The sequence below is a fragment of the Fundulus heteroclitus genome, chromosome 15 (genome assembly GCF_011125445.2).
Source record: "Fundulus heteroclitus isolate FHET01 chromosome 15, MU-UCD_Fhet_4.1, whole genome shotgun sequence".
NCBI classification, from domain to species: Eukaryota; Metazoa; Chordata; class Actinopteri; order Cyprinodontiformes; family Fundulidae; genus Fundulus; species Fundulus heteroclitus.
In genome coordinates this window covers 15,400,057-15,422,857 of record NC_046375.1, presented here as the reverse complement: position 1 = coordinate 15,422,857, position 22,801 = coordinate 15,400,057, and the positions used below count along the sequence as shown (strand labels likewise).

General features: G+C 41.7%; 2 protein-coding genes across 4 annotated transcripts in view; one reads left to right on the top strand and one right to left on the bottom strand.

The window, feature by feature from the left end:
* Positions 1–386: 386 nt before the first annotated feature.
* On the bottom strand, positions 387–10,590 carry myb (v-myb avian myeloblastosis viral oncogene homolog). Of its 2 annotated transcripts, none has more exons than XM_021319606.2 (15): positions 10,450–10,590; positions 8,469–8,586; positions 8,247–8,318; positions 7,499–7,591; positions 6,591–6,811; positions 5,908–6,118; positions 5,721–5,789; positions 4,442–4,546; positions 3,808–4,068; positions 3,191–3,306; positions 2,999–3,101; positions 2,800–2,895; positions 2,443–2,553; positions 2,244–2,327; positions 387–1,805 (listed from the first exon to the last, which is right to left on the bottom strand). In XM_021319606.2, the coding sequence occupies exons 1-15, from the start codon at positions 10,566–10,568 to the stop codon at positions 1,680–1,682; spliced, it is 1,905 nt and encodes a 634-aa protein (XP_021175281.2). In that variant the 5' UTR covers positions 10,569–10,590; the 3' UTR covers positions 387–1,679. The 2 variants fall into 2 exon arrangements, with proteins under 2 accessions (XP_021175281.2, XP_021175282.2); XM_021319607.2 differs by having other exon boundaries at positions 387–1,799.
* A 7,018-nt stretch (positions 10,591–17,608) lies between these two features.
* hbs1l (HBS1-like translational GTPase) overlaps positions 17,609–22,801 on the top strand; it is a 35,657-nt gene continuing 30,464 nt past the window's right edge. The window contains exons 1-4 of one of the 2 annotated variants that reach the window (XM_012868797.3): positions 17,609–17,796; positions 18,380–18,445; positions 20,286–20,417; positions 20,540–20,791. In XM_012868797.3, the coding sequence (XP_012724251.2) occupies positions 17,754–17,796; positions 18,380–18,445; positions 20,286–20,417; positions 20,540–20,791 (493 nt within the window). In that variant the 5' untranslated portion in view covers positions 17,609–17,753. The remainder of the gene's footprint in view (positions 17,797–18,379; positions 18,446–20,285; positions 20,418–20,539; positions 20,792–22,801) is intronic. The other variant, XM_012868796.3, reaches the window with a different exon arrangement.

Sequence of the window (22,801 nt, the reverse complement as noted above, 5' to 3'; positions counted from 1 at the left end):
AGTTGAGAACATTTGCCTATTTTCTTCACTGGCCTGATAAACTGTCCTGCCTTTCAGTGAGCAGCAGAAGGAAGGAAAGTTTTATGATATGCACTTTTATGACAACAAACCTTTGTATCGACAAGACTGTATGAGCGTAAAAGGGGGGGCCAGAAAAAAATATTTGAATACTACAAAGCTGACAGAAATTTGAATACTAGAGATAGGTTGCACTTTGGAAACACCAGCTCAGTTCGCTACGGAGAAATTACTTTGGACAATTATAAACTTTTACAGTATTTTATGACTGGAACACATGGAAATGACATTTTACCTGTCCCGTGTTGTTGTTTTATCACAAGTGTTAAACAAGTTCCCTCCGAATAACACTCCGTAACACAAAGAAGTTAATAAAAACAGCACACTTTATTTGCTTGGCAGTATACAAAAGTATAAAAACGTGAAAACTTGGCATGTATAAATGCTTTCATAAGAAAAGTCCAAAGCTAGTATCAAAAAAAAGGCATGAGAGTATTTAAGAAATAAAAAAAAACAAAAAACGTCTGTTTAAGTGTTTGACAAGGGCTACTTTAGTCTCTGTATGAAAACAAAATGCTGATGAAGTACACTTTACAAAAAAAAAAACAATACAAAACTAATAAAACTTGTATTTTTAAACTGATACAAAAGTTTCCAGAGGGCTTTTGTTTGTAGTAGGATATAAAAACAGTGTTTCATTCTTTTGTTTTACAAAAAAAAAAAAAAAAGGTCAAGAGCAGCTTGGTTTTTACTCTTACTCGGTGAAGCTCATTTCAGATTTTGAAATGCATAGTGTAATCTCTCTTTGTCTCGTTTCATAAACATATTCATTTGTTCATACATTTGCCCAGATGTAAAAGCCAGAAATGCATCGATATTTGAAATGAACGTTAATTTTTTTTTTTGGTGAAATAAACATCACAATGTGGTAACCGGGTAATACTAAAGTTGGCCAGATTTGAACCCTAATATAAGAACAGACAGTCCTCGTTAAGTGTTTACATGACCAAACACATGAAATTTTGGGCAGACCCCTCCCCCCCTTTAGAATAAAAAACAAAAACTGTGAAATAGTTCCATGAGTAAAATTCAGAGGTCAGTTTGGACATCCGTATTATGCCTTTGGTTATATGATAATGCTAACAGGGCTTAAATACTTAAAATTACAACACTGCTCAATTGGTGGATTGTAAAAACAATTAAATAGTTATAATCCAGAACAAAAAAAAAAAACAAACAGGAACAAACAAACAAATAAATTAACTTGTTCTTTATATTAATATCAAAATTCGTAACCAATAATACAGCCCAACGCAAACCTTTTCCCCATTTATAATACAACAGTGATACAAACAGAGCAAGACCAACAAGGATGGACATTTATATAAAAACATAAAAAAAAATCAAATTCTACTTTAAAAAAATGTAAAATACAAAAAAATACAAAAAAACGTGTTTAGTCTTTGGTTGGTTGAAATCCAACAAGTTTGAGTGTATAAACACCGATGGCGTAAACGCCTCTCCCAACTGTTGTACCACAACAAATATTTTAAAAAACCTGCGGCGATGAGTCCAGCGCACGGAGTGTTGACGTTTCCAGATCAGCGTCCCCCCCCCCCACCCAACCCCCCCCATGTGTGTCTTGTCCCTCGCGCCGTTGTCTACATCACCAGTGTTCTCGTGGGGTAAGTGTTGATGTACTTGTGGTTCTGCTCGGAGGCCAGGATGTGCTCCTCCGTCTTCCCGCAGGTTGCCTGTTCCCAAGAACTGAGCTGCTGCTGCTGTTGCTGAAGAAAAGGAAGGAAACTGTCACTGATGAGCAACAGCCTCTGTAATGAAACTCATATTCTCAGACAGACACATTAAATATCGGTTACGCCGCTGCTATAAGGTTGGAATAAGTTTGTTTTCTGACATGTTCCTGTTTCTGGTGCGGCTTAGTTTTCTCTTTGTTTACAAGAGACAAATCAATAAAGTTCGATATACACTTTCTATGCAAGGATCTCGTCAATATTTATTCTTGACAAATAAAGAGGGGAAAAATGTGTATTTAAGGGCTGAAGCGTTCAAGCCTCTTGTTAAGATCTAAAAATCGAGGCAGTTCTAAGTTTTGGTTCATTTATTGACCCGGAAAAAAAAGTTAAATCCTATTTTCCAGGCTGGATTTACATAATTTTACGCTTGTACTAAAACCCGTTTGCACTCCTGCACATTCTCCTACATACCTGTAGTGGGCTGTTCACGCCTCTGCGAGGGAGGTGGTAGGGTTTGTGCCCATCCTCGCTTAGTAATGAGCTGGTAAGTAGGTCCTGATTAAAAATTAAGGTGAGGAAAAAAAAATAAAAATCAGTTTGAAAATTCTTTCAGGGCTAGGAATAGCATTTGAGCAATGATAGTTGCGAGGTTCGAGTGTCGTAAACTCACATGTGGACTTAAAGGTACTTCCTGCGCGGAGGCGTTGGGGGAGAAGAGCTGCGTGTTGAGCTCTTGACCCTCCCACTGCATGCAGGGGCTCCTCTCGCACGGGGACTCCACCTTAGAGACCAAACATATCTGCATCATGCTATGAACGGGACCGTGCAGCCACAAAGCAACGCAGCCAACATATGCACCGATCCTGTACGCGTGCAAACGCGAAAGCGGCACAGACTCTTTGCACACATTTGGCCTGAAGGCGACAGAAGAAAGCCGAAATCCCTTTTCTAACCAGTTTTCACCACATTCACACTGTTTCTCCTTAAGTTGTCGCTGCAGGCGATCATGCCGTGTGGAAAGAAGTACCTCTTGTTTTATCTTCTTCAGAGGAGGCTGGTCAATGGCACACTCCACCGGCTCCTGCTTGATGGACTCAACCATCTGCTGCTGCAACGGTGAACTCTGCAGAAGGAATATTCGCCACGTATGTAAATCTTTATGGTCCAAAAGCAGCTTGTGCAAGAGTAGCCAACGCGGCATATTTAAGACTGAATTTCCCCCTCACCTGTAGTTTGAGGGATCCATGAAAGCCCAGAGTTGACCTGAACGGAGTGGGTGTACGAGGGCTCGACTCCAGGATGGCACGACGGATGTTCGGAGTCCGGAACCTGGGGAAGGAAGCGATGAAACGGAGCGTGAGAAGAAGCCCGTGATCGAATCTGCGTTTGACGGTGACGAAAGATCAACTATAAGTTACATTTCGTTCTCTTTCTGAGGCCTGATGGAGTGGTCGATGAGAGGCTTGATGTCCACCGGCACGCTCATTCGTAGACTCTCGTCGGAGTGTTCTGGACTCATAGACTGGCTGAGGAACTGTGAAACGGACGAGAGGAAACAAGTCAATCAAAGTCGTCCGACGGTTTCTGCTTCAGGCTGGTAGAAATTTGGAGGATTAGGATTTTTTTTTTAAATTGGATGAAGAAAAAAAAAAAAAAAAAGAAGAGCGATGCCGCTACTGTAGGTGGATCAAGGAGAGAATCACTAGCGCTAAATGATTGGTGCCGATATTGTGGGAAGACAGGCTGCTGCTGATTGGATGGATTCTGATCACTTTCAACTGTTTGAGCTACCTGTGAGGGGGAAAAGGGCAGATTTCTGACTGGCGAGGGCTTTGGAGTTGAGCAGATGCCCCTGCCTGCTTTCAGAACACTCCTATCCAGGAGGCGACCGGTGACGGCCTCGCCCTCTAAGGGGAGGCTCTGGAAACAGGGCAGTGAAATATGGGTCAAGACCCGATCTATACAGCTAACGTATACGGCGACGCTCCTACGCAGGGACATGTACGCTTCTTTTATTTGCAACGCAGAAACTTACAGAGTCAATGACGGATTCCATAAAGTCTGGGATCGTGTGCGGGAAGGTCGGGCTGCTGTGATGGCTGCTGCTGCCGCTGCTGCTGCTGCCGCTGCTGCTGCTGCTGGTCCGTGTTGACGAGGCGCTTTCCTCCGGTAGGCAGCTCTGGTCGAGGGGCAGCGCCGGGGCGGCCATCTGGAGGTGCGATAAAGACGTTGCGGCACCATCCGAGCTGCTGATCAAAGAGCTCTGGGTGGCCCAAGCTGGAAAGCTCAAATTCATCTGGAGAGGTGAGGGGAAAAAAATGATCAGGGGTAGAGAAGCATGGAAATGACATAGGTGTAAATGCTTAACAAATAAGAGGGGGGAAAAAAGAGAAGAAGAAAAGGAACTTTAAATTAAAGAGCAACAGAAGTGTTGAGTAGAAGAAAGTTGCACAAGGGGTCACTCTCACACACACACACACACACACACACAGAAATGGTGATAAGGTCCTGTTTCATCACTTCTGCAGAAACAGACCCCCCAGATGTTTCCTCCTCCTTATTCACGCTAATACACACGTCCGACCACTATCCTCTGAGCCGGGGTCAAAAATACACGCGCATAAATCGTGCTGTCACAATTTCGCGCCCAGACAGACGTCTTTGCTTACCGATAGTGATGGCTGGATTTTCAGTTCGTTCTCCGTCGCCATGAGCAGCCGTTCGATCTCTTTCACTTTCTGCTCTTTCTCAGGGTCCTCGTCGCCATAGTGTCTCTGGAGGGGCAGAATCGGAGGAAAACGTTAGCGGATTCCCACTTCGGTTCCCTTCACCCGCGCGTGTTTCCCAGAATGCACTGGTAGCGGCTGAGCTGAAATGTTCGCAAACATTTCTGGGGCAGGCATGAGGCGTTGCAGTTGTTTTAATTAGACACGCGCAGCAGGCCGTGGGTTAATTTGACACCATTTTCTCCATGTTTCAGTCAGAAGAACCAGAAGAACCTGTTATTTAAATTAGTTTTACATGCACCCTTTTAGATAATATAGCACTGTTTTGGTATAAATAAAAGAGGAGGCAAATTGACTAGTAGAATTAGGGATTGGGTATAATTGGATTACCTTTGAGGAAATGTTAGGATGGTATTAGGCAGAATTAGATGCATTCAAATTGAGTTTGAATGGGGTTGGGTTCTTTATTGTTCAATGATATCAAGGTGGACCTGTTTGTCCTGTGCTGTCGATGACATCTGATGTTATTGGGGTTTTAGAAATGAAGCTAATTAAATTGAACTTAGAAGCAGGAAGAGTTTCAGTTACGGTTTCTAAATTGCTGAAACGTTATGGCTTAAAGTCCTTTAATGGAGATGCCTAAGAGAGGTTCTGGATCTGGACCTGTGTGTTCTCTGGCTGTGTGGATCCTAGACTGGAACCACTAACTCTTTCCTCTGCCTGCTGCTGGGGACTGCTGGCCAACTGGCTGAAAGAAGGCCTTTTGAGGAAACTACGGGACGCACTCCATGTCTTTTATTGAGACAAGCTGTTTATAGAAGGTATAACTGTTGAGAACAATTCAGAGATCATGTACAACCTTTTATTTTTGATATATTTTGATATTTTTACTCCAGGTCATGTTAGCCCAGGCCTGCTTGCAAGTTTTCTTCCCTTAGAGTATAGCAGCAGTAGTACAATTAAACCATGGGTTTAATTAAGCTTAAATATGCATTAATAAACATGCCTGTTCATGAATCCACTGCATACTTTCATGAATTGTTGTAGTTAAAAGACCGACTAACCTAGTTTACGTCTCAATATAGTGTCAATCGCAGTCACTCTTCCTAAGTTTGTCTTAATAAAACCTTCATGGAGAAATAAGTGCCATGTTGTTGCTTTAAGAGATTAAGGAAAAAAAAGGAGTTATGCATCTTCTGTGAGAGTTGCTTAAAGTCCTTACTTGTATAGCAGCAGTTCCAGGCTGGGGAATGTTCAGGCTGTTTAAATGCAGAGGCATCAGGAAGGGCAGCTGTTGAGTCAATAAAAAGCATCATTTTAGGACTTATTTGCTCTCAGGACGTCGTAAACATTCACCGCCGTCTTGTTTTGCTGCGACAATCTGAAACCCGTGCGTGACGCCTGCTCACCCTGTGTGTTTCAGATATGTAGTTGTAGGTGACGGGAGGCAGCTGCGCGTGGCTCGGCGAGTGGTGGGGGAAGCTCATGATGTGATTGGGGGTCTTGATGTAGCCGTGGCTCATGGAGCCGCCGTTCTTCGACGTGTTCTGAAGGTAGCCCTCTTGCTCGACCTTTCGCCTCATGGTGGAGTTCCAGTGGTTCTTTATGGCGTTGTCAGTCCTGCGGGTTGCAAGGAAAACATGTATTAAATAAGAGACATTTATTTTCTTTAAAAAATACAAAATAACACACCCATGATCTACTGAGGCCGATTCCAAAAGCGCTGCTCGAAAAAAAAAAAAAACGCTATCAAGACAGACACACGCGGGGTGACTTAGATAAAGAAAGTCTCAGTCAAACACACAAACCCATGCCTGTAGTTGATAAGGTTATCAGAACATAGCAATTACAATAATCTTAGGGCTATCTCTCTATCTGTTGATATTCTACTCTACACATTTTCTTCATTAAAAAAAGCCAACCTGCCCTACGCTCCACGTCTGATTCTCATTTCGTTTCCCCTCTCGAGTGTCCTCTGTTTCGGCCTCCTAACCGCAGCGTTGCGCAGCTAACCAGCAAAAAGCTCTGTGATTCATCCAGCTTCTCGTTTTCCTCCCGTTTCCCCAAAAGCCTCCTTCGCTCTCCGCCTCACCTGCCAGGAAGCAGCTTGGCGATTTCCGCCCAGCGGTTTCCCAGCTTCTCGTGAGCCTGGTAGATGATCCTGTCCTCCTCCTCGGTCCACGACGTCTTCTTCACCTCCGGGTTGAGGTGGTTGTGCCAGCGCTCGCGGCACTGCTTGCCGATGCGTCCCTTCAGGTGCTTGGCGATCACCGACCAGCGCTTGGCTCCGTACTTCTGGACCAGCTCGATCACCTGCCGCCGTTCCGTGTTCGGAAGGGAGAGAGAGAGAGCGAGAAAAACAAAAGCGCAAAGCCAATAAGAGGAGGAGGAAGAGCGTAAAAAGGAAGTCGAAGGGTAGAGGATCGGCGTGGGGGGGAAAGGGGAAGGATGGAGTAATCGCAGGGAACAGAGGGAGAAGTAAAGGTGTGTAAAGATATGATGGGTAGAGGGGGAGAGAGAAAACACAAAACAAAACAAACATTACTTTTAACTCTTTGAAGCTCGCACACAATTCAGTTTCTTCTATTGAACTAACGGAGGTGACTGGGAACACCTGCTGGGGGAGCAGCGAGGGATTTTCCAGTGGAACTTTAGCCGCTCTGCTAATCATTGCAGCGGCAGCAAGCGGGCGGAAATTTAACCCCTTCGAATTAGCCGATTCCAAACACATCCACTGGCTGAGATTAACCAAGTCAGAAGTTGCGTAATAACAACTAGAAAGTGTGCAACAGCAGATGGCCGAATTGCTACAGAGTAGTTACTTTAATCACTCGGGAACATAAAGTAATTGTTTTTGATTCTTGCAGCCGCCTTCCTGTGAGTAAAAAAAAAAAAAAACTGTCCCTTCAAATAGACTCCAAGTTGAGTGAAGGGTCATCCTTCAGGTGCTCCAGGCTCTTAATGCGACACAGCGCCCAGAAAAAGGCAGGATTTTCTTACCCTCTGGTCCTCCTCTTTGGTCCAGGGCCCTTTAATGAGTTCTGGGTTGAGAACCTTCTGCCACCGGTGCTGGCACTGCACATCTGTGCGATTCTGAGAGGAGGATTGTGGAGAAAAGGAAATTGTCACTTTGCTGTCACAAAAGGGGTAACTTGCACGTTTAAATCTAATCAAGCAGAGCATTAAAGAAAAATGACTTAGTTTCAGACATTGGTTGGTTACCAATAAAGTCGCTGAAACATTCAACGATATGGTTCGAGCGCAGACTAACGCTGCACCACCCCTCTCCCCCACCTGTTGCTGGGGAATGCTAATCAGCTGGATCAAAGCGAGTTTACAGAAAAATACTAATTTGACTATTTGGAGAAAAAAAAAATTGCAGCCCTGAAAAAATACAAAAAAAAAAAAAAAAAACACAGACATCTATGTTGTGGAAACTAACTAAAGGAGCACCGCCCATCCATTCTGTTAGGATAATGGTGTTTTAAGGCTACGTCTGGCAAACAATGAGCTGCGCCTGCTGCACAATATCCAGTTAAAACTGCGACTAATACGAGTGTTTTGTCCTGTGTCTTTGCAAGTCAAAGCAGGAGGAATAATTGATGCTACTCTGGTTAAAGAAAAACAGAAAAGGGAGTCCATGTGTTTGCTCAAATACTTCATATAATGCCTACCAACACTTCTGATTTAGATGGGTTTTTTTTTTCTTTAAATGTATTACCAGCTCATGCCCCAATCTATAACTTACAGTTAATAGACTTGCAATTAGTTTCCAGTCGTCTGATCCGTGCAGCTCAACCAGTTTCTTCAGCTTCTCATCCTGAATAAAAGACAAAAAAAAAAAAAAAATGTAATGTCACTGCAATAGTCATCTCCTGCAACCAGACAGCAGCTAGTGAAAGAGATCAACGGGTGCTGTGAAGACGAGGATTTTAAGAGGATTTTAAACATTTTGGACTTTGTGGCATACCTCTTCGCGAGTCCAGCGCGTTTTGCCGAGGTGGCGTTTCCCCACTTTGGCAAGAGTCCCGTCATAGTCATGTTCGTACACATCTGTCTCCTCCTCATCTTCCTCGCTACTGTAAACACTACCAATGCACACAAACACACACAAAAAAACTCAGTTTAATCAATGTGAAAAAAAAACGTTTTTTATTAGATATTGGTCAAAACTTGGAAGAATCACTATGCATTTCTCTAATCATCTGCTTGGAGAATTAATTAAAAAAAAGAAATAACCTAGTCTGTACTCATCAGATGTCAAAAACAGAGAACCAGTCATTCTTGAAGGTCTGGCTGCAGGCTTTGAGCCAAGACACTCACAAGCAAAGAAAAAAAAAAAAAAAGAAAAGAAAAGAAAGAGGGAAGTACAGCAAGTGGAAGGGAGGGAGGGAAGGAGGGAGGGAGGGAGGGAGAAGGATGAACAGGTTCCAGTGTTTTTGGTTTCCACAGATACTGGGATTGGCACAAATGATCATCATTTTGTGAACCCCGGCATGTTCAGACCTGCAAGCGGCATTGTACATCACAGCCTTGCACGCATCCACATGCACGCTCGTTCACATACACACTCACGCACAAGGAACTGGTTAACCAATCAGACAATGGATAACGTGGAAGTCAGGTATGGTGCTTGGAAGAGAGCGACAGGTGAACAGACATCCCACAGTGCATGTGTGAATGTGTGAGGGGTATTTATTGTGCATTATCTTCCTCGTTCCACTTCTTTTTTTTTCTCTTTCTTTCTTTCTTCCTTTAATTAAGTGAAAGGTGTGACTGCATGATGGACAGCGTTATATTGTTAAATACACAATTCTAAGCTTAAAGAACGGACTATATCTCATGATTTTTGTTGGGTTTTTTTTCTGTCTGAAGCAAAGCACTACACATTTCTGTTTTTTTCCCAGCCTTGCATGATATAGCAAATTAAATGAACGATAATATAAATAAATAAATAAAAAGCTTACAAAAAAGGAGGGTATAAACAAATCTTATTCTAATAAGAATAGACATGTTTCACGCTCATGTCCTAAAACTGACCAACAAACATCAACAAGAACCACACAAAACTACCCATGTGCCAGCTTAACGCAAGTTAATTGGTAGAAATACACGGGGAGGCTCTGTGTAGCTAATAAATATAATTTATGGTGAGGTCATTGTCCGATAATAAGGGGGGGGAGGTTCTGGCGCAGGCACTGCAGAGGACGCTGTGAAAGCGCTGTTTCCAAAATAGCAGACTAGCGCTCCTCGCTTTCAGATGCTGCGGAACACTTGCAAACTTAATCAAGCCTGGTTCAGAAATACTCTCTTAATACCAGTCCTCCCTCCCCCCGGCGTTAATCTACAGAATAAATTACATAAAACAGAAAGCAACACACTCCGTGAAAAGCCCAAAGGCATCGGTCAGCAGACCGCAAGGCGCAAAGGGGGAGAGACACAAAATGACTAAAAAGTTTTGTGACTTAAGATCTGAAACCGCTTTTGCGCGTTCAATTCCCGATAAGCAGGCTGGTTCAATAAAGCTTTAATACGGTGATCGTTCCACCCGCTGTGTCCACGCACCGTGCCGTCTCACAGCGTGGCGTTAACGCGCGAGCGTGCGTATAGTGTTGTGTGCCACTGACAGCAGCAAGTGAGGAGCGCACATGCCAGATGACCACCACCTGTCATTGGCGCGAGCGCCACAAAGCTCACCATCAACAAATGCCAAGCAAACCCCCAGATGCTCTCGCGCACAAACCGCGCAAAAATAAAAAAATAAAATAAAAACAGAGAAAAAGAGCCAAAAGCCGATATTAAAATGCTGTGGGGGAACATAAAAAAAACATGCCGCTTTTAAACGCTCTGATTTCTCAGGCAGTAACAAGTGGAGGAAAACAAGAATTTTGCAAGAAGCAAGAGGAATATGAATAAAAAGAGAGTCTGGAGTAGTTTATCTGCTTTTCTACCTGTTTTTCGGCCGCCGAGTCATGGTAAAGTGTAGCCAGCGGCTTGCAGCAGGTTGCGCCGAGCCTGTACTTTCGCTATCTGCGCTGTGTTTGTTCTCCCTGAGCAGGCAGGCTGACATTAATTTAAACTGCTGCGGAGTCGCAGGGGGGCTCCTCCCTCCCCTTCACATCCCGGTTGATTTGGCGCTCCTCAGCCCTCGTGCTCCACTGCGCATGTCTACTATGCTGTTTACTTCACTTGCAGTCCGACTACTTTTTGAGACTTTAACAAAACGCATTAGTCGTTTAATTTTGTTGTTTTAAAATTATGCTTGTGGCTTTTATCGTAACTTAGCGTCTTCGCAAACATATATTGTGCTTTACCTCTCAGTGCTACAGCAGGAAACAAAAAGACGTCTTCACATTGACGAAGTGGCACTGAAACGCTCACGCCATTGTCAGGGGCGCTCTCTGCCTTATCATCCGCGCTAAACTTGTTTTCATTGAATTTACTTGCTTCTTCTTTTTTTTCCTTCAAAAACAAGAAGGAAAGTGGTGTGTTTGGACCTAAAAGAATAGGTTTGCACTCAAGGAAAAACGAAGTTAGAGTACTTCCAGCATGGAGCCACCTGTCTGGCGGAGTGCCCCCGCTGGTGTTGTTGCAGATGTTTTCCTGTGATAAAAATTTGCAACAAAACCTTGTCTTATCGTCCCGTGACAAAACCCGCCTACACAAACAAAGTTAAAGACATCAACTAGCACTAAAACTTCTTTGTGGGGAGTTATTGGTTTGGGTGCCTTTCTGTTTGCTGAGTTATTCCTGAAGTTTCCTTTTGAGTTCTTTCTCATATAATGCAAATGACCCATATCTCAATACGGAGCAAGTTGAGCCTGTTTTTCAGCAGCTCTCTCTGGAGGATGAGTAATAAAATAATGATCTTGCACGACTGGTATTTTTTTATAGTTATTTTTTATTTTTCCAGCCACTGCAGGGTCCTTTTGTATTCTGGTTCTTTTTTTGTTTTGCTTAATTTTTTTTCCTCCTTTTTTTTTGCATTTTCTATGTGCTGACACTGACCTTACTCAAGGATTCATTTTAGGAGGGAGGGGGCTTAATGCTTTATTTGTATAAATGTGTCTTCTCATTGTATTAGTTCCTCCATACGCGACCGTATTGTCCTGGTCACTTGTAATTACCATCACCCCAGAACAGCCTATTGTCCCAGTATAGGCTATTATAATAGTGGGCTGACAATGGAGTACACACATGCGCTTGTACATGTTGCCATGGACAGAAGGTTTCACTTTTGGATGCAACATAAACTGTACTTATAACACAAGCGGCAAATCATTACACTTGGTTATGGCTGAAAAAAAAAAAAAAAAAAGTAAAAATATGTTTACAAATCCACACGTCGCATGTTTGTATATGCAAAAGTTTGAGTCCGCTTATTTACTTCCAGTGATTGCCATCGCAGATCCGTGATGTAATGAACTGCTCTTGCCTGGATGCAGGTACTTCTTGGCCTCAGTTCTTACAAACACCTGTGTGCACATGCATTACCACCTGTGCCTCGAGGAGGTGGTGTTTCTATTCCATTCAAATCCCCAATTATATGGTGGCTACTTGAGATCACAATGCCTGATTCCCCATATACAAAAGAAAGTGGGTCGTTTAAAGGGATGAAGCATGTAAAGTCAATAAAATGTGTTGAATCACACTATTACCTAGATTAACTTCTGCTTTTATGGATTTAAGTGTCTATGGCTTTTTATTTGCACAAGTGGTGATATTTATAAAAATGCTACTTTTCCTTCGAGGGTAATATTTTCAACCTGCACCTTGTTATCTGAAACCAAATTGAGAGAAGGGAGCGAGGCTATGCAAAATTGTCCATAGTATGTCGAACAGGAAGCCCTGAGATCCATTGACTGTTCAGCCCGGGACATTTGCATGGGCGCGATTGGACAGGTTGATGGCAGACATTGTGATGGCAGACCACTTTGCAAAGCCTTGTGTGCACAGGTTGGCTCATTTGAATGATTTTTAATGACAGCTTTTGGGCCCCGGAGGTATGGTCCCATACGGCTTTCAAAACCAGAGCTGGGACAGCAAAACACGTGCATTGTTACTTGTGTGTATGGCCCTAGACTTTGCTTACTTATATGTGTATAGCTATGTTGTTACAAACATGAGCTCGCTGTGCTTAGCAGCTTACAAAATCCACAATGTTGTTTGAGTTATTCGGTAAACTTATTTCAAACACATAATGTAAACCGATATTATAGCTTTAACTATTTACAGTGGCTTCCAAAACCATTTATACCTCCTGAACCTTTTCACATTTTGTCACATTATTACCACAGCCTTCAGTGGATTTTAATGAGATTTATAAAGACAGACTAAAAGAACGTAGTTCAAAAACAGGACATGAAAGGAAAATATTACAAGATATTGAAGTTTTGTGCACAAAAAAAAATCTGAAAACTGCACTGTGCAATTTTCCCCCCCCTTTTTTTTTTGTATTATCCCAACTAAACCCGCTTCCCTGTCCCTTGTTAAGAAGATTATCCCCACAGTATGAGGCTGCCAACACCATGTTTTATCGTGAAGAGGGAACGTCGAGGAAGATGCCCAGGGCTAATGTTTTTGGCATTAAATAATTGATGAGATCACCTTCTTCCACATGTTTGCTTTGTTCCCTACATGGCCGTTGGCAAACAGAAAATGGTACTTTTTGTGGCTACCTTTCTGCCACTCATTCATAAATATCAGACCTGTGAAGTTTATAACTAAGAATTGTCTTAACAACAAATTATCCCACCTGAGCCGCTGATCTCCACAGCTCCTCCAGAGTTATCATGGCTATTTTTTATTTTTTATTTTTAAATTAACACTACACTTGCCCGACCTGCCAGTTTAGGTGGGCAGCTATTTCCTGGTGGGTTTGCAGTTGTGTCATACTCTTTCCATTTTTGGATGATAGATGAAACAGAGCTCCTTTGTTTTCCCAGGATTGTGATATTGTTTTTTTTAACTAATCCTACTTTAAACTTTAGGGGTATCGTGTGTAAGAGGGCAGCATCCAAATATACATCACCGTTTTTAGACTTTAATTTTATTTATCTATTTTTTTTAAGTCACAAGTTGTTGTTTTTTCAGACATGGACCATTTTTATTATAGTCTGTGACATAAATCCCCATCAAATTATTTGTTAAAAAGTTAGCTGTTGAAACTTAATTAAGTGTGATTATGGTGAAAGAGGATTAATTATGTTTTTAATTCCATTACTTGCAACTATAAGTGCCTCGTGTTTTCTTTCATTTATGTACTTTAGTTGTCAGAACTTGACTACCAGTAGCGCACGTTTTGCATTTTCTTTGGGGTGAGTTCCTGTCAAAGACTTCCCATAATGCCATGCTGCCCCTGGCAAAGTATGTAAAACATTATCTCATATCCAGTGCCAGCTCTTTAGACAGACTTGCCCCCTCACCCACAGCCGGCACAGTAGCTTTGTCTGCTGCTAGTGCAACATGATTAATGGGTGTTCAAATTTACATGCTGCTGTTGATGGATTTGCCTTCTTCTTCTTCTTCTGCTTTACCTGATCCTGTTAATAATATTCATACCCCTATAAAATATGGATAAAACCTACGGGAAAGTAAAAGGAATGGTGCACAACATGAACAGTCAGTTTAGAAACGTCCCTACTACTTAATAAACAATGCACTTGAATAGTCCGCTGATCCGCTCATTCTTCTAGCAATCTGTTGTTCCATCTGTTTAATCCAATTCATCATTGCATCATTATTTCTCACAGGAATCCTCCCTCTCCTACCGCCGCCGCTGATTCATTGATACGGCTTTCCCTGAACTCTGCGGCCACGTGTGCAGCACAGATTTGACCAGATAGCGTTTCACAGCCGTTCAAAGCGAAGCGAATGTTCAGGCGCATTTAGGTGTGAAAGATCACACCTTTGCTTCGTTGCAGCGCACTGCATACAATTTCATAGCATGTTTTCATCAATGTACCTCAGAGACTTAAATTTTTTATTTTTTTTATAAATAAACAGAAATAAAATGTATTTATCTTTAATCCTGCTGGATACTTTTTGTTGGGATTTCTTTGCTCATTTTATGCCTAAAATAGGCCAACTATACAGACAGGTAAGCTGTACCGACAACTCTATGAATTCAACATTTGCATTCTTTTGTCTGTCTTTCCACGAAGAGAATATGTTCCACATCCTATCGGGTCCTCTTTCGTGAAGTTGGTGTTTCAAAATGCCCCAGAAACATTTTGCTTGTGCACAAGGAAGAGTTCCCTCCGTGTCACCTGTGTGACCCTGTAAAGTGAGCGAGGCTTGCGTCTGTTTTATTTCTACGTATGTGCTCCATATGTGCAAGAGCAGTTGTTTATTTTCACATGTAGATGTGCAACTTCAAAAGCACAGGAAGTGGAATTTTGAGAGGGGAAACCTCCACCCACCCAGAGTGCACACACGCATGCGTTCTCTCAACCAAAGGTGAAAGGTGCAGAACCTATAGTAAACAACTCAGCCAGCGGCCTCTCGATATGAATGAACTCCCATACTTGGCTCCTGGTGACCTCAGTCGATTAAATATGCTCTTTGTCAAGCTCTCATTGGAAATAGAAGTCATAAATTGTGAAGATATTCACGACTTCCTAAGTAAAAGCTTTTCTTTGGTCTATTTTTAGTTGAGGGAGACACGCCAAGAATCACATTACATGTCACAGTGCAGATGTGCTGGAGTATATCTCACCTGCAGCACTGATCGTATCATGTTATATCCCCTGACATTTTCTGTGGGTAAAAATATAGAATATACTATAACATTCACATCCATACTATAATATAAACATCCATACTATAATATACACATCCATCTCTGTTTAAATAAAATTTGACTGTTGCGTGCTAGATGCAGAGCAGTGGGATAAAAAAAAATTCTGAAAAATATTAACAGATTTCCTTTCCTTTGTGGTAGGCAAACCATAAACTTCTTGTGATGCAAAGCTAGGTGGAAAATAGTGTGTCACTCTGTGTTATGGTTTTTTGTGAGGCGTAGACTGAGCTCAGATGGGCTGATTTCTAACCAGAGGGCATAACCTTCGACAGAATAGTTGAGAAATCCACACCCCAAAAACATTGTGGCTCAATAAGAGAGTGTTGCATGCAGGTGGTGTTTCTCAACTTGTTTCTGCACTCTGTTCATGACCTCTTGTACTGACAGCATCTCCGGGTCCTTGCAATATATATATATATATATATATATATATATATATATATATATATATATATATATATATATATTTATTAAGTGTATAAATACTGAATTTTGTCATATTACAACCATAAAATTGAATGTAATTTTTTTGTATTTATAGACCAGTTCAAAATAGTGCATAGCCTTGAAGTGGAGGGAAAAGGATGCATGGTTTCAAAAATCTGAAACATGCATATGTGCTTATGTATTAAGTCCTCTTTGATGGGTTACACTTAAAGGAAATTGAGTGCAGCAAACATCTTCAGAAGTCAATAAGTTAGCAAAAAACTCCACCTGTAACTATGCCCTTTGAGGGACTTTTAAAGTCTGTTAGAGAACATTAAAGGAGCATAGCGTAGGTTCCAGGACTTTTGCAGACGTTTGCCCCCCTTCTGGCGACAAGTTGAAATGACAGAAGTGTTGTGCATGGGAGAAGAGGGAACGCACCGGCCGTTGCGACTGCACAGGTCCTTTGTTTAGAGGCGTAATGTCTTCTGAGGTAAGAAAGTTATAAATATTGAAGTTAGCCCGTGTTCTCTCGCCAATGCACCAATTACGGACGAAACTCAACAAAATAGCCAGAGCGCATGTGCCACGTCAATTCGCACGCCCAGAGGATTCAGCCTGTATCACTCTCTCTAATCCAGCCTTTCGAGGCAACTGTGGTAAACAAAGGATACCTAACTTTACATGTTGGGCAAATGTAACGGAATGTATGGGAAAGAAAATAAATTATATTTAACTTCAAAACTTGCACTATGCACCTTTAATGAACAGCATCATGATGACCAAGGAACACTCCAGATAGGTTAAGGATGAAGGTGTAGAGAGGTTTAAAGCAAAGTTAGGTTAAAATAATTTCTCAACATTTAACAGAGCATTGTGTGATCCATCTTTCATAAACCGACCAGGTAAGGAGAGCATTAATCCCAGAAGCAGCCAACAGGTTGATGGAAACTCTGGAGGAGCTGGAGAAATGCAAAGTAATGGGGAAACTGTTACCTGCGCGGTCTGAGGAAGACTGACGAGGAGGAGGAAGAAATCTCTGAAAAGGCTCATTTGCGGTTTACCACAAGCCGTTCAGTAGACACAGCAAACATTTGGAAGAAGGGGCTCAGAGTGTTTAAAAAACAACTGCACATTGCCTCCAACACACTTTTGCCACCATAAACCACGCTGGTGGCAGCGTCATGCTGTGGGGATGCTTTCTTCTGCAGAGACAAGGAAACAAAGGAAAGGAAAATGCTGGATGGAGCTAAATGCTGTGTGAACCTGGAAGAATACCTGCTAGAGGCTGAAAGAGACTTAAGACTAAGGAGGAGGATCACCAAAGATAAAATGGATTGCTTCACATCTGAGACCAGTCAGAATGAGACAGGGATGTGCTGAAAGACCTATTAAGACTCGAGGTAGCTGCATTTGCAGACAAGAAACTAAACCACCGATAGGCTTCTTTTTGTCTTTATCTTCACCCTTATCACGGCTGTCAGCTTCAGCATTGCTTTCAGGACATGATCCCCCCACGCAGACACACCCACCCACGCAGTCGGATGAATGCTATATCATTTACATGGAATTAATAGGATTACTACTCATTTCGCTGTTTTAATATTATATTTTTGCGTTAGTTTATATTTAGGCGCTTGTTCAACAGCCTGACCGGAGGTCTGTTTGGAAAAGCCCATAAACTGTGGAGTTCTTTGTGAACCTATGTTAGTATAACTGATTCCAGGCCACGTCGGCGTAAAAGGAAGTTACGTCAGAGATAACAAAATATTTGTTTTTATTTATTTTTTTGTTGTTGTTGTAAAAATAAGCTTTTATTGCGGCCAAGCAAAGTGCGCAAAAGTTGTAAAAAAATAACTTGCAGTTTTATATCTAATTTCTTTATTTTCGAGGTGGCCTAGTTAAGTCAGTTTTACTTTGCTATACGTTGCACAGAAGCGACCTCAATGGCTGTCGGGGTGGTGATGCACATGTCCGCGAGCTGAATAACATTCACTCCGGGACGGATAGGGGGAATTCGCTGGCAAAATGTCTCGCCACAGAAATGTTCGAGGATACAACTATGATGAAGGTAGAGAGCTTTCACGTGGAGCTGACACTTGTTTAAACCTAAACGCTAGGCCTTGTCGTGCTACACATGCTAGCCGCTAAGCTAACCGTCACCGTTGTTTACTATTGCGTTGCTAACGGTTAAGGCTAGCTTATGCGTCTGGCAGAATAATGTTGCTTCGTTGTCTCTTTGCAGCCAATCCAACCCAAGTGGTGTCTGCTTTTCTGCAAAATTACTTAGATCATTGGACATTTTTATATCAGAACACATGCTATAATGCGGGGTTAGCAAATTATAACGCTGCGAACATTGCTAGCGGCTGCTAGCTATTTAACATGTCATTACATACGGCCGGGTGTTCTTATTTATTGTTGTGTAGATTTTAGTTTTTAGCCTGGAAATCCTGAAAATTTGTATTGTTCTGAAACCGGCACTCAGCTGTTACGGTTCACATGAGTAAACAACCTGGATTTATAAGAACTGGCGACAAAGCAAAGGGGCAGCTGTCAAAAAAAGGACTACAGCTGTACTCTACAAACAATATACTAAAGTGTTGAGCAAAGTGATAAAAGACGAATATTTAATTCCATTTTTGTTTTTCTAGACTTTGAAGATGATGACATGTTTGGACAGTCTGTGGAGGATGACTACTGTATTTCACCAGCAACAGGTTGGTTATGTTATTGATAATGATTGGGATTCTCTGCTCCTTGGTTTGACACGCAGTATTTGTCTAGGAAATGCCATGTATGTTGATTAACAAACAGAGGAGTATGTTGAAATAAACTGTCGGTACTCTCTAGATGGTCAAACTTTTCAATAATTTTTTTGTTTGTTTTTACAGTCTTCATATTGTTTTAAGCAAAATAGTCATAGGCTGGTATAGTATTCTCACCGTGATAACCTTGACCATAAACACTACAGTTCCACACTATCACGAAATGGATACAAAATTCACTTTATACAAGCAGCCAGCTTGTGTCTGTCTTAACCTTTCTCTTATTTATCCATCTTTCTGTCTCTCTTTTTATGTTTCTGTCTCTATTGTGTACATTTATACACGCTTATATTTTGAAGGCTACCTGTCATTATTCCTTCCTCCTTGACTGAATGTAAATCTCTTTCAAAACTAGATATACCAGAGTTTCTAATATTTTTGAGCATAACGTTATTCAGTTTTAATTTTATTACATTTGGACCTGCTTCTGATCCATTCATGGGTAAATTGTATTTTTGTAGGACAGCTAAAAATGACCATACAGCCATTTACTTGTTGAGAACGTTCTGCATTGAGTTGTAATGTTTATAATAACCGAGTTTAGACACACATTATCATCCTCATATTTGTATTAGGCAAATTTTCTCGGGGCGCCACGTGAAATGAACAATTGCTTCCCTTTTCTGTTGTAACAACAGAAAAAGGACGCATTTATCCTGTTGTATCTCACGCTCCCCATGCAAGCAATACTCAGGTAACTACTTCCAAAAGAAGTAGTTACCTGAGTTACATGATTGATTGGATAATTTTTGTAAACAAGCAATATGTGTGATGATCACCAATGGTGTGCAGAAACACCAAGATAACTGTTATAAACTATTGATTAGCACTTCTGACAGTTTGTCTCTCTTCAAACCAGTGGCGCACATCATGCTGTAACACTTTCCTTCATGAACATGTTCCCATGTTTTAGCTTTTAGTTTAAACCCAACTTAAAATTTGGAGAAATTTACTTTTATCAGCTTGTTTCGGTAAGAACAGTTAGCCCCCGCGCCCAGCTGTAGTTCTACTTGGAGATCTTGATAAACTTTATTGGGTTTGCATCAGTGGCTAAATATTTTTTGGGGGGATGCACTGCAGGTTGGAGATTACCACACAATAAACTGTTCCTCAATGTAAATCCAGCCAGTGTTACTGGCCTGCTATTGGATTAATAAACCAGGTCAATCCGGTCCAAGTTCCTTTATCCACTTTTTTTCTTCCAGCGAAAGCCTCGTGAAATTATTATTTTGTTAATAAAGAACCTCATTTTCCTCCGCTGCGCCATTCTCCTCTATCTTGTTGTTTTTGTTGTCCGACTCTTCCGTTTGCATCATGTGCACATTTAAGCTGCCAGTGCAGTTTAAAAGCCTTTGTAATTATTTTGAAGAATTGCTGAGTACTGATTATTTCAGTTCAGTTTATTTATGTATTTCCAATTCAATAAAATTAACCTGAATGCGCTTTAGAAAACAAGTCCAATTAATTGTCAGTTATAAAGAAATGGAATCACATTTGTCCAATTCATAACAGTATAATGCAGTGTAGTAAAGTTAATTTGATCATTCTTATGTTAATGACATAAAGATGACTGCAGGAATCCAGTCACCTGGTTTGCAGCAATTCCTTCTCCTGAGCAAGCATGTGGAAAAAATCTAGAGATAATTGCATTGAATCATATTGGATTGATAATTGTTTACCGTATAACAGGTTTGTGTTTAGCCTTTATTTAAAGGTATTTCCGTTTATGTAGCCAATCAGTTCATCTATTCACGCCGGGAGCTGCAAGCACCGAAAGAGGAGACTTTGGAGGAGGAAGAATATGAAGATGAGGATGTTCCCATGTCCCCTTGTGTTGATCTCAACCTTGACCCTCTTGATCAAGGTACTTATTAAAAAAAAACCTTTGTAACCACATAAGGTTGATCAATAATTTAGTTTGTCATTTGTCATGATATTTATACCCAATTTCCTGTCTACATTCGTCCCGTGTCTCTCACTTCTTAGCGAAGCTGTACTCCTGTCTGGACCACATGCGGGCAGTACTGGGAGACGCAGTGCCAGACTCCGTCCTGACCCAGGCTGCCTTGAAACACGGATTTGACCCGCAGAAGGCGCTGGATGCAGTGCTGTGTGACGACACTAAAACGGCCCCGGTCACCAGAAGTGGAACCGAAGACGTGCCGTTAGTTGACCGAGTCGTCCAGGAGAAGACGCCTCTTCCACAGAGAACCAAACAGGAGACTGTGGCTGAGAAAGGTACGTCGGTACTGAATTAGATTCTGATTTTCATGAACTGCCGAAGTCACCGCTTTGCCAATTTGTCAAAACGACCCAAAAACCGAGTACCAGTTAAGGTCCTTTGGCAGATTACTGCTATTTGTACCCAGAAAAGCTGAAATGACAACTATGAAATGTTAAAGAATTTACATTATTAACAGCTTCTATATGAGCTGCTGAGAAATTACGGTAGAAAATAGTTTCCTTTTGACTTTACATGGCTACTGAAAATGGCTGGATATATTTCTTCCATTAGTCACATCGTCCACACTAAAGAGTATGCATTACCGTGACCTGGTAGGGTAGTGCTATGATGCGTTTATTCACAAGTACAGCTCCGAAAATTTAGAATATTGTGGCACAGTTCAGTAATTTCGTATGAGTAAAACTCATACGTTACATAGATGGAAATATTTCGAGCTGTTATTTCATGTAGTTTTGATGATAATGGCCTTGCAAATAACAAAAAGCCAAAATTCAGTGTGAAATACAAAAGATATTTTAAACAGAAATGCCTGAGTAAATTCTCAGTTATCCGGGTCCTGGCAACGGTAAACAGGCTTAAATCAGCGGCAACCAAACCTTCGCTCAATTTTTCTGAAAAGTATGTCCACTTTTATGTATTTAAGATAAGATAAGATAGACTTTATTGATCTCACGTTGGAGAAATTCACATGTCACATCGGCTCAGTAGTCAGGAGAAGGTGCCAAAAGTAGGAAAAGGTGCCTCAGTTATATACAGTGTATCTTCATATACACTGTATATAACTAATGCACCTTTTCCTACTTCTTTGGCACCTTCTTAACACTTTGGACTGCTGCATCAGTGCTGCGTGGCATAGATGTGATCATCCTGATGTTCTGCTGAGGTTCAGTCCAGATGGCTTTGATAGCTGCCTTCAGGCCATCTTCCTTTTTTGGGTCTGGTGTCTCTCATCTTCTCTTGACAATACTCCATTGATTCTCTACGAGGTTCAGGCCAGACCAGTTTGCTGACCAAACACCCACAGCAGCACCATGGTTTGGTGCCTTTGGCGATGTGGGCCGGCAAATAGTCCTGCTGCAAAATAAAACCAGTGTCTCCATAAAGTTTGCCAGCAGAAGGAATCACAAAGTGCTCTAAAAGGTCCTGGAACATGGCTGCATTGAAAAGCCAGTGGACCAACACCGGCAGACCGCAAATCACCAGCGACTTTAGAAACGTCCCATTCAACTTCAGACATCGTAGATTCTGTGCCTCCACTCCTCCTCCAGACTCTGGGACCTTGATTTCCAAATCAAATGCAAACTTTACTTTCGCCTGAAAAGAGGGCTTTGGATGGCTGTGCAACAGCTCCTGCTGCTGTCTCTCTTTCTCATATCAATGGCCTGACATGAGTGATGAGACACGTGTAGCCCATGTGTAGGATTCATCTGTGCCTAGTGGCTCTTGATGCACCGACTCCATCCTCAGTCCACTTCTTGTCACGCTCCCCCAAATTTCCTTGACAGTCATCTCTGGGCTGTGGTTGTCCCTGTTGCTGATGCGCCTTTTCCTACCACACAACTTTTTATGAGTATGCTTGGCTACAGCACTCTGTGAACAGCAATAACCTTTTGTGGGTTACCCTCATTGTGGATATCAGTCAGTGACTATCCTCTGGATATCTATCAAGTCAGTAGTCTTCCTCATGACTGTGTAGCCTTCTGACCCAGACCGAGAGACCATTTAGAGCTTCAGGAAACTTTGCAAGGGGTTTAACCTAATTGGCTGTTTAGGGCGTGTCACCAGGAGTTTCCATTATTTAACTTTTCCACAACATCCAAATTTTCTAAAATACTGATTTTTGGGTTTTCATTGTCTTTAGGCCATAATTATCCAAACCACTGGAAATAAAAAGTTGAAACATTTCCACCCAGTTGATCTCTCGCATCCCTTTATTAATGAATGCGTTGTTGCAACATGTTAAGATGTTTTTCTCTGTTTCTGTTATCTATCCAGTATAGGAA

What these genes read in the sequence shown, in the direction of transcription:
- myb (XM_021319606.2), bottom strand. Translation starts at nt 10,568, where the DNA reads ATGTCAGCCTGCCTGCTCAGGGAGAACAAACACAGCGCAGATAGCGAA. An exon ending in TAATTGCAAGTCTATTAACT is followed by an intron (nt 7,592 to 8,246) that starts GTAAGTTATAGA and finishes TCCTCCTCTCAG; the next exon opens with AATCGCACAGATGTGCAGTG. An exon ending in AAATCCAGCCATCACTATCG is followed by an intron (nt 4,069 to 4,441) that starts GTAAGCAAAGAC and finishes TCACCTCTCCAG; the next exon opens with ATGAATTTGAGCTTTCCAGC.